General features: G+C 43.0%; 1 protein-coding gene across 2 annotated transcripts in view; it reads right to left on the bottom strand.

Annotated features, from left to right (window-relative positions):
- SLC24A3 (solute carrier family 24 member 3) overlaps positions 1-12,329 on the bottom strand; it is a 410,823-nt gene that overhangs the window by 173,452 nt on the left and 225,042 nt on the right. For both annotated transcript variants that reach the window (XM_040429686.1, XM_040429687.1), the window contains exon 3: positions 11,546-11,622. In XM_040429686.1, the coding sequence (XP_040285620.1) occupies positions 11,546-11,622 (77 nt within the window). The remainder of the gene's footprint in view (positions 1-11,545; positions 11,623-12,329) is intronic.

The following is a 12,329-nucleotide window of genomic DNA, read 5'->3' as shown; positions in this document are numbered from 1 at the left end:
AAATGCGCAACTTTCCAAATTACTGGCCCTGGAAATGTTGCCATTTAGGCTTGTGGACACTGAGGCCTTCCTCAGCCTGTCCCTCGTTACGCAGTCCCCAGCCGCCACTTTTTTCCTGGTGTGCCATGCCTGCCTTACACCAGCATGTGTACCGTAACATCACCCGTGACCAACGCAGTTACTGGGAAGGTCCACTTAACCACTGACACATGGACAAGTGTTTTTCGGCCAGGGATTCTACATTTTCCTGACGGCACACTAGGTGAACATTGAGGAGGCCGGGAGAGAGTCGTACCCTGGGATACAAAAGTATGTAGACCCTGGGATGGCACAGGTGCTACCGACGCCAAGGATTGCGGGCCCTAATTCCATCAGGGTTTCCGCCACCACCTACGTTAGTGGCTCCAACCCCCACTTCTCCTTCTCCGCCTCCTCCTCTACTTCCACCTCAGAATTATCCTTTTGGAGCACCAGTCAGCCATCAGTCGGTAGCTAAAAGCAGTGTAGCACTGCAGTGGGGAAGCGTCAACAGGCCGTGCTTAAGCTGATCTGCTTAGTTGACAAACAGCACACCGCCGCAGAGCTGTGGCAGGGGATAAGAGACCAGACTGACCTGTGACTCTCGCCACTCAACCTAGAACCAGGCATGGTTGTGTCTGATAATGGCTGTAACTTGGTGGTGGCTTTGGAGCTTGGGAAGCTCACACACATCCCATGCCGAGTCCACATGTTCAACTTAGTGGTTCAGCGGTTTCTCAAAACCTACCCTAATTTGCTTGAGCTACTGGTGAAGGTGCGTCGCGTGTGTGCCCATTTCCGCAAGTCATCGACAGCTTCCGCCAGTCTGTCAACGCTGCAGCAGCGCTTACAATTGCAAGCAAACCAACTGTTGTGCGACATGAGCATGCGCTGGAAATCAACGTTCCACATGTTGGCCAGGCTTTGTGAGCAGCAGAGGGCAGTAGTGGAATACCAGCTGCAACATGGTCGTCGCCTTTCCAGTCAGCCTCCACTGTTCACAAGCGAGGAGTGGGCATGGATGTCTGACCTCTGTGAGGTTTTTAGAAACTTTGAGAAATCAACACAGATGGTGAGCGGCGATAACGCTATTATCAGCGTCACCATCCCACTTCTGTGTCTACTCAAACGCTCGCTACTCACAATTAAGGACGATGCTTTGCATGTGGAAGAGGTGGAAATGGGGGAAGACATTACACAGGGTGATAGCCAAACCACCTTCAGTTCATCTTCTAAGCGCAAATTGGATGATGATGATGAGGAGGAGCAGGAGACGGTTGGCTCCCCTACAGAGGGTAATACCCATGGAAGTTTAATTCCATCTGTTCAGCGTGGATGGGCAGAAGAGGAGGAAGAGGATGAGGAGATTGGATAGTCATCCTCCTGATGACGACAGCAAAGTCTTGCCTGTTGGGACTCTGGCACACGTGGCTGACTTTATGTTAGGCTGCCTTTCCCGTGACCCACGCGTTTACGGTTGCTCACCCTTCTCGACCCCCGCTACAAAGAGAACTTCTCATCTCGCATTCCTGTGGTGGAGAGGATGAACAAAATGGTGCAATAATAGAAGGTCCTTGTGGAAAAATTGCTCCAAAAATTTCCAGCTGACAACGCTGGCAGCAGAGTACGTAGTTCCTAGGGAAACCGAGGAGGGGAGACGAGGGGAACACACAGCAGTTCTAACAGAGGCAAGGCAACACTCTCCAAGGCCTGGGACAGTTTCATGACACCCCCCAGCACCCTCACCCTGATGTGCGGTCAAGTGTCACAAGGAGAGAAAAGTTTTGGAAGATGGTGAAGGAGTACGTAGCATATCGTGTCAGCGACCTCAATGATCCCTCAGTACCTTACAACTACTGGGTGTCCAAGCTGGACACATGGCACAAACTGGCGCTCTACGCCTTGGAGGTGCTGGCCTGCCCTGCTGCCAGCGTTTTGGTAGAGCGGGTATTTATTTGCTGCTGGGGGCATAACAACTGATAAGTGCATCCGCCTGTGAACTGAAAATGCTGACAGATTGACTTTTATAAAAATGAACAAGGCCTGGATTGCCCCTGACTTCTCTATTCCACCAGAGGAAAGCGGTTGAACATAAAGGCACTTTAAATGTGTTTTTTATAATGTACCGAATACACAGTATTCCCATGCACCCCTTCCACCACAAAAAAATGGTATATTTTTCTATCTTCCTTTTCTCATCCTCCTCCTCTTCCATCATATCAACATGTTGTAGAGGGTCAGCTCACCTGCAGGCCCTCGCATATAATGTTTTAGAGGGTCAGCTCACCAGCAGGCCCTCACCTACAATATTTTAGAGGGTCAACTCACCTGAAGGCCCTCGCATATAATGTTTTAGAGGGTCAGCTCACCAACAGGCCCTCACCTACAATCTTTTAGAGGGTCAGCTCACCTGCAGGCCCTCGCATGTAATGTTTTAGAGGGTCAGCTCACCAGCAGGCCCTCACCTACAATCTTTTAGAGGGTCAGCTCACTTGCAGGCCCTCGCATATAATTTTTTAAAGGGTCAGCTCACTTGTAGGCCCTCATATGTAATGCTTTAGAGGGTCAGCTCACCAGAAGGCCCCCAACCATAATGTTTTACAGGGTCAGCTCACCAGCAGGCCCTCGCCCATAAATTTTTCAAGGGTCAGCTCAGCAGCAGGCACTCACCCCTAATGCTTTAGGGGGTCACCAGCAGGCCCTTGCTCCTAATGTTTTTGAGGGTCACCAGCAGGCCATCAATCATAATTTTTCAAGGGTGTATGATGCCCTCCTTTATGTGTAATAAATGGTGTATTGGAGCGCCGGTTCCTTGTAATTTTTGGAAGCCCTTTCACTTAGTGCATAGGCTTTATGAGTGTAGGAGTCCCACTACTAATTTTTGGCAGCACTTGCACTTTATATACAAGTAAATATACAGGAAAGAATGTTTCCTAACAATTTTTCCTCTAAAATAGATTTTATCTTCGATTTTGTGCGTATTATTGTCAGTCTGTAAAAGTGGCGTACTACTCGGACAACATCGTTCCCAACAGCGACCTGGGAGTCCAAGATGCATCCAAACATCCTCCCCTTGCTGTTCCCGAACCATTTCGGTGGTGTTTCCATCCATTTCTGACCTTATCCTATAAACCAGACACCCTTCCTTCTTCAGAGCAGGGGGTGCCTGGTTTAATGCTCGGGTTCTCCCATTGACTTCCATTGTGCTCGGGTGCTCGGTAGAGCACCCGAGCATCCCATTCAACCCAAGCACTTTAGTGCTCGATCAACACTAGTGGGGGTACATCCACCACTGTTGGTTTTTGTTTCAATAACTTGTTTGAGATGAGGAAATCACCATTGCATACTTCTACTTAAATGCCCTACCTTCATGATATAATATCACTGTAGAGTGAACTATTTATGTTTTCCATAAATTTCATCCTATAGCCAAATATCCCTAACATTTTGTGAGTAGTGTGCTTACAACTTAAAATAAGTTACGTTATAGTTCATTTATAATAGTTCCATTACTTGCATAGTTACTGCAGTATAGATTCTACAGGCTTTGTTGTCTAATTTTCCAGAACCATATTGTAGGCAATCATTTAGATGTGGACCACCCTTTAAAGCCTCAAGCAGCTGAACAGCTATTTGAATGTTAGCAATTAGTTGAAGCAGCAGTGTATTGGCAGTAAAATCAATAACATCCGGGATGAAGAAACAGACTGAGGAATTCTTTTTTTGATTCTCAGATGGAGAAAGGAAAGCTCAAGCACTCTAAGATATACTACTTCAATCCATCCACATGAAAGTGTGTCAGTCAGTATAGGTAATATGTGAAGTACACCAGTGCAAAAATCCCTGTATCTCTAAGGCTACTTTCACACTAGCGTTCGGGGCTCCGCTTGTGAGTTCCTTTTGAAGGCTCTCACAAGCGGCCCCGAACGGATCCGTCCAGCCCTAATGCATTCTGAGTGGATGCGGATCCGCTCAGAATGCATCAGTTTGGCACCGTTTGTCCTCCGCTCCGCTCAGCAGGCGGACCCCTGAACGCAGCTTGCAGCGTTCGGGTGTCCGCTTGGCCGTGCGGAGGCAAACGGATCAATTTTCAAACGGATCCGTCCCCCATTGACTTTCAATGTAAAGTCAAAACGGATCCGTTTGCATCATCATGAACAAAAAAATAAATAAAAATGTTTTTATTTTTTATTTTTTATTTATTTTTTGTTCATGGTAATGCAAACGGATCCGTTCTGAACGGATCTAAGCGTTTGCATTATAGGTGCGGATCCGTCTGTGCAGATACCAGACGGATCCGCACCTAACGCAGGTGTAAAAGTAGCCTTAAAGAGAATATCTTGTCAATCTAAGGCCTCTTTCACACTACAGTATGTCCATTTCAGTGTTTTGCGTTCCGTTTTTAACGGATCCGTTGTTCCGTTTTTTGGTTCCGTTGTGTTTCCGTTTCCGTTCCGTTGTTCCGTTCCATTTTTCCGTATGGCATATACAGTATACAGTAATTACATTGGAAAAATTGGGCTGGCCATAACATTTTCAATAGATGGTTCAGAAAAAACGGAACGGAAACGGAACGGAAACGGAAGACATACGGATGCATTTCCGTATGTAATCCGTTTTTTTTGGACCCATTGACTTGAATGGAGCCACGGACCGTGATTTGCGGACAAACATAGGACATGTTCTATCTTTCCACGGAACGGAAAAACGGAAATACGGAAACGGAATGCATACGGAACACATTCCGTTTTTTTGCGGACCCATTGAAATGAATGGTTCCGTATACGGACCGTATACGGACCGGAAAAAACGGACCGCAAAACGGAAAAAAAAAACGGTAGTGTGAAAGAGGCCTAATTCTAGTTTAGATGTAAGCCTGTAGGAGAGAAATAACATAATATTTTTATTAATATTGTAGATCAGGCATGCTCAACCTGCGGCCCTCCAGCTGTTGCAAAACTACAACTCCCAGCACGCCTGAACAGCCTACAGCTATCAGCCTACAGCAGGGCATTGTGGGAGTTGTAGTTTTACAACAGCTGGAGGGCCGCAGGTTGATTCCTTGGGCCTCCACATCAGAAATATACACTTTCTGCTTTTGTCCTAGGTATAGACAGTGCACAGGGGATGTCTACTTCATGGCAGCCTAAATAAACGGTATTCAATTGACAGAGAAATGTCGTTGGTTGCTATGGTCTCTAGAAAGTGAATGAATACACCACCAAAAAAGTTATGCTTTTAGTAAAAATTGATTTAAATAGCATAATTTTTTATGATACATTCTAATTAACTCAATGTTTTTGTACTTTGTTAGGCACAATTAACTGTGAGTTATAGGAGCCACATTTAATCAGAAATGAAGGAAAGACACATTCAATGTGGAAAGACAAGAATCAATATAATCGCAAACATTTGTAGATGAATCTTTTAGAGTAATCTGGCAGCCCAGGGAACTTGAGACTTCAGGCATTACCTTCTCAGTTACAGATTGTGTAGAAGTTTTATTGTAGCCAGTGCATATGACCATACAGATGTAGCAGGGTTAACACTCAGACTCTTAACTCAAATTTCTTAACTCATCGTGTTATCTTGAAACAAAAGCCACTGAAAAGCAATTGAAGGTGTTTGCTTAACGCATTTAGTTTAGATAACACATCTCATAAAGCATGAGTGCTAACTCTACTACATCTGTAATTCAGGGCTCTTATCAGCCACTGGTTGGAGACCACTGTCTTTTCCAATATGGGCTCCACTGCAATGTATTGTGATGTCTTTTTAACTGAATACAATATTGTTTTGACCAAAAAATGCATTGTCCCCTACAGTTGCTAAATTTCTGCCATGAGAGTATTCATGCAATTCTCATCCATTTAGTTTATGCTGAAGGCACGGACAAATTAGGTCAATTCTATGTAAATGTCAGTGCTTGCTTTATTTGATTCTGACTCCTAGCATTATTTGATGTTTAGTCTTCCACAAAAGTAATATCTGTTGTCTGAGGACAGCACATACTGCATAAGGCTGTGTTCACATCTGCATTGTCAGCTCCAACACTCTGATCCGGTCACTGTGTCCGGCGTATATGCAGCTGGACAAAAAATGCAGTACATTTTGTCTGGCCAAAAGCCGGCATATATGCTGCCGAATCCCATTACAGTAAATGGGGATCCAGCGGTGCAGTTGGTATCCAGCATCGGGTACAGTGAGCTCCAGCAGTCTGTTCCTATGCAGTTCACACCGCACGCAGCGTATGCATGTACTGTATCTTGTGGCAAACACATCACTACACATTGTTAGAAGAAATTTGTTTAGGCTTCATGCACACGACCCTATATTGTATCCGTGTCCAATCCGCACTTTTGCAGTTTGCACACAGATGATTAATTTCAAAGGGTCTGCAAAAGAAATGGACTGCACATGGATGTCATGCGGGTTTTTCACACATATTGCAGATCTGTGGTTTGCAGACCGAAATACAGACATGGTCATGTGCATGGGGCCTTAGGCACAAAACGCGGATCTGCAAAATATGAATGACGTCCGTGCGATGTATTTCCTTCATTTTTTTCTTTTTGCAGACCTATTGACTTCAATGGGTCCATAATCATCATTTTCCAACCTAGAATTGGACATGTTCTATCCTTTGCTTAACAGACATACGGATGGGGACAGCACATAGAAAATGTTTCTATGTTAAATATACCTGAAAATATTTTTGGGTGCTTTTATATATATATATATATATATATATATATATATATATATATATATACACACACACACACACACACACACATACACAGTTGTGTTCAAAATAATAGCAGTGTGTTTAAAAAAGTGAATAAAGCTCAAAATCCTTCTAATAGCTTTTATTTTGATACACACAAATGCATTGGGAACACTACACATTCTACAGGGAGTGCAGAATTATTAGGCAAATGAGTATTTTGACCACATCATCCTCTTTATGCATGTTGTCTTACTCCAAGCTGTATAGGCTCGAAAGCCTACTACCAATTAAGCATATTAGGTGATGTGCATCTCTGTAATGAGAAGGGGTGTGGTCTAATGACATCAACACCCTATATTAGGTGTGCAGAATTATAAGGCAACTTCCTTTCCTTTGGCAAAATGGGTCAAAAGAAGGACTTGACAGGCTCAGAAAAGTCAAAAATAGTGAGATATCTTGCAGAGGGATGCAGCACTCTTAAAATTGCAAAGCTTCTGAAGCGTGATCATCGAATAATCAAGCGTTTCATTCAAAATAGTCAACAGGGTCGCAAGAAGCGTGTGGAAAAACCAAGGCGCAAAATAACTGCCCATAAACTGAGAAAAGTCAAGCGTGCAGCTGCCAAGATGCCACTTGCCACCAGTTTGGCCATATTTCAGAGCTGGCACATCACTGGAGTGCCCAAAAGCACAAGGTGTGCAATACTCAGAGACATGGCCAAGGTAAGAAAGGCTGAAAGACGACCACCACTGAACAAGACACACAAGCTGAAACGTCAAGACTGGGCCAAGAAATATCTCAAGACTGATTTTTCTAAGGTTTTATGGACTGATGAAATGAGTGAGTCTTGATGGGCCAGATGGATGGGGCCGTGGCTGGATTAGTAAAGGGCAGAGAGCTCCAGTCCGACTCAGACGCCAGCAAGGTGGAGGTGGAGTACTGGTTTGGGCTGGTATCATCAAAGATGAGCTTGTGGGGCCTTTTCGGGTTGAGGATGGAGTCAAGCTCAACTCCCAGTCCTACTGCCAGTTTCTGGAAGACACCTTCTTCAAGCAGTGGTACAGGAAGAAGTCTGCATCCTTCAAGAAAAACATGATTTTCATGCAGGACAATGCTCCATCACACGCGTCCAAGTACTCCACAGCGTGGCTGGCAAGAAAGGGTATAAAAGAAGAAAATCTAATGACATGGCCTCCTTGTTCACCTGATCTGAACCCCATTGAGAACCTGTGGTCCATCATCAAATGTGAGATTTACAAGGAGGGAAAACAGTACACCTCTCTGAACAGTATCTGGGAGGCTGTGGTTGCTGCTGCACGCAATGTTGATGGTGAACAGATCAAAACACTGACAGAATCCATGGATGGCAGGCTTTTGAGTGTCCTTGCAAAGAAAGGTGGCTATATTGGTCACCAATTTGTTTTTGTTTTGTTTTTGAATGTCAGAAATGTATATTTGTGAATGTTGAGATGTTATATTGGTTTCACTGGTAAAAATAAATAATTGAAATGGGTATATATTTGTTTTTTGTTAAGTTGCCTAATAATTATGCACAGTAATAATCACCTGCACACACAGATATCCCCCTGAAATAGCTAAAACTAAAAACAAACTAAAAACCACTTCCAAAAATATTCAGCTTTGATATTAATGAGTTTTTTGGGTTCATTGAGAACATGGTTGTTGTTCAATAATAAAATTAATCCTCAAAAATACAACTTGCCTAATAATTCTGCACTCCCTGTATTCCAAATCAAAACATGAAGAAAAATCTATCAAATTTGTTTTGTTCCTCTAAAAAGAAATTGAAGAAAAGTGAATATTAGACTGTTTAAAAAAATAGCATTGTTTGTATTCTTCTTTACAAACTCAAACATTCACTATATAAACTGAAAAATGTTTGAAGATTTTGCTTTCCTTTGAATCACTTCACTAATATTTAGTTGTATAACCGCTGTTTCTGAGAACTGCTGTCCATCTGTGTTGTATGGAGTCAACCAACTTCTGGCACCTGTGAACAGGTATTCCAGCCCAGGATGATTGGACTACATTCCACAGTTCTTCTCTATTTCTTGGTTTTCTATTGGATTAAGATCCGAGGATTGGGCTGGCCACTCCATAACATCAATCTTGTTGGTCTGGAACCAAGATGTTGCACGATTACTGGTGTGTTTGGGGTCGTTGTCTTGTTGGAACACCCATTTCAAGGGCATTTCCTCTTCAGCATAAGGCAGCATGACCTCTTCAAGTATTCTGATGTATTCAAACTGATCCATGATCCCTGGTATGCGATAAATAGGCCCAACACCGTAGTATGAGAAACATCCCCATATCATGATGCTTGCTCCACCATGCTTCACTGTCTTCACAGTGTACTGTGGCTTGAATTCAGTGTTTGGGGGTCGTCTGACAAACTGTCTCCGGCCACTAGACCCAAAAAGGAAAATCTTACTTTCATCAGTCCACAAAATGTCTCTTTAGGCCAGTCAATGTGCTCTTTGGCAAATTGTAACCTCTTCAACACATGTCTTTTTTTCAACAGTGGGACTTTGCGGGGGTTTCTTGCAGATATCTTGGCTTCACATAGGTGTCTTCTAATTGTAACAGTACTCACAGGTAACTTTAGACCTTCTTTGATTTTCCTGGAGCTGATTGTTGGCTGAGTCCTTGCCATTTTGTCCATTCTTCTATCCATTCGAATGGTAGTTTTTCGCTTTTTTCCATTTCTTTCAGGTTTTGATTGCCATTTGCGATCATTTTAGCTGAGCAGCCTATCATTTTCTGCACTTCTTTATATGTTTTCCCCTCTCCAATCAACTTTTTAATCAAAGTATGCTGTTCTTCTGAACAATGTCTTGAATGACCCATTTTCCTCAGAATTCTAGAGAGAAATGCACTATAACCAGCATGTACATTTGCTGCCTTCCTTCCTTAAATAAGGGCAATAATTGCCACCTGAATGACCTCACTAATTGAACTCCACACTGCTATTATTTTGAACATGCCCCTTGAATTACATAGAATCAGCAGCATGCATGTCATGACTGTTGGGTCTGTTGGATTTCTATTACTCTACTACACCTGATAGTAAATTATTTGCCATGTATAAATATAATTTCTACCAAAAACAGTGATTGATCAGGTTAGTGATGTCTGACTGCTATTATTTTGAACACAACTGTATATATATGTATATGTATATATATATATATATATATATATATACACACACACACATACTGTATATTTATAGATTGATACTTCTGTAGAGATCATTTAACATCATCACAAGCTGGATTACAATGAAAGATAACATATCTGTATTCATAACACAGGATCCACCATTGGCAATAAGAGATGGTCACAGCTTATCTACCGACCGTCCCTGCACAGGTCATACAGCATACCTAGAACACTCTTGTACAGAAATCGAAAACAAATCAGTGAATGGGAGCAACACTGCACTAACCAGGCACCGCCACTAGCAGTGTACGGAACTGCGTAGTTCTGATGCCTGCTTCTGGCTTCACAGCAAAAACAGCTGTGGTCCCCCAATGATCTGATATTGATGACCTATCCTAGGGACAGGTCATCAATAAGTAAGTCCTGGAAAACCTCCTTCGATTGTCCGCCCAGTAGGACTACACCTGGCAAATAATACAGTGAACGTGAAGATGCAGATTGCATTACATCAATAAAAGGAATTCAGTGCATCTTATTTATACACTAAGTAAATATATATATTTTTTAAGGTACTTTCACACTAGCGGCAGGACGGATACGACAAGCTGTTCACCCTGTCGGATCCATCCTGCCGCTATTTCGCCGTGCCGCCGGAATCCTGCTCCGTCCCCTTGACTATAATGGGGACAGGGGCGGAGCTCCGGCGCAGCACTGCAGTGCACGGCGAGAGGCCGCCAGACTAAAAAGTCGGACATGCAGTACTTTTAGTCCGGTGGCCTCTCGCCGTGTTGCGCCGGAGCTCCGCCCCCGTCCCCATTATAGTCAAGGGGACGGAGCAGGAGTCCGGTGGCACGGCGAAATAGCGGCAGGACGGATCCGACAGGGTGAACAGCCTGTCAGATCTGTCCTGCCGCTAGTGTGAAAGTAGCCTTATTAATTTATTTACTAAGGGTACTTTCACACTAGCGTTTTTCTTTTCCGGCATAGAGTTCCATCCTAGGGGCTCAATACCTGAAAAGAACTGATCAGTTTTATCCCCATGCATTCTGAATAGAGAGCATTCCGTTCAGGATGCATCAGGATGTCTTCAGTTCAGTCTTTTTGACTGATCAGGACAGAGATAAAACCACAGCATGCTACGGTTTTATCTCCGGCCAAAATAGCTTAACACTTGCCTGAATGCCAAGGAATGTATTAGTGCCGGATCCGGCATTCAAAATACCGGAACGCCGGATCCGTCCTTCCGGTCTGCACATGCGCAGACCGAAAAAAATTGGGAAACAAAATAAATGCCGGATCCGTTTTTCCAGATGACACTGATCAGTCTTACAAATGCCATCAGTTGGCATACGTTTTGACGGATCCGACAAGCAGTTCCGGCGACTGAACTGCTTGCCGGATCACTCTGCTGCAAGTGTGAAAGTACCCATATTTATCATTTACAAAAATCACATTTCTTGCAATATATTGTAATCAAATTCTTGATAGGTGGTTTTTAATAGGTGGTTTAGCTTTAATAATAGCTTTGCTTAAATCTTTGAATAGGAGGCATTTTACGTAAGTAAACCACAAGAATCAACTGAGAAAACTTGGAAAAAAAGATCATTAACTTACACATAGTACATGCAGAATGATGGCTCCATGCCGCCGCTCCTCATGTGAGAAGATATCGCTGGGGAATTCATGAAGAGCTGCAAAAACAAACAAAAACAAATCAGTCAAGAATAAAAAAAGCAACTGATAAGATACATCACAACCACATATAAAACTGTACACATAAAGTTACACAATGTTATGCAGAAACCTGTATACAAGATACTATTGTGGTCTCCAGTTCTTGAAAGGGAAGCATTAGGCAGTAACTGAATATCCTAACATAGGTACATGCCTGTGTGTTATCAGTAAGATGCCTTTGATAAGTACATATTCAAGGGCTAGGTAAGGAAAAAAGACTTGCTTTTACCTATAACAGTGCACCACTCTTCTCCATGGGTTGTGTCTGGTGTTTCAGTTCAGCTCCACTGCAATACCAGACACCACTCACCATTTCATGCCCGTACATAAAGCATCAAAAAACAGATTCAATTTTAATTTGCATTTTTTATTTTTGACATATTACATAGCACTTACATTGGAAAGATGAAGGTGACTATCAAAAATAAGGATAAATAAAAGTCATCAATTCATTTGTTGTAGAGAATGCCTTTCCAAAAATGGGACCCATTTTGAGAAAAATAATAGAGGTCATTTTCTTACTAAGCCATGAGGTTGCATGCCCTGCTATGGGCATCTACTAAACCTACGAGTGGCTACAATTTTATACAGAATAGCTTGCTGTCTGAAGGAGCAATGAAACCCATAGAAGCATTCCTTCTAGTGAAGAATATGATGCTTCAAG

This window comes from Bufo bufo, chromosome 4, assembly GCF_905171765.1.
Source record: "Bufo bufo chromosome 4, aBufBuf1.1, whole genome shotgun sequence".
Lineage (NCBI taxonomy): Eukaryota > Metazoa > Chordata > Amphibia > Anura > Bufonidae > Bufo > Bufo bufo.
The sequence above is the reverse complement of the archived record's forward strand: the minus strand, read 5'-3'. Positions and strand labels throughout refer to the sequence as shown.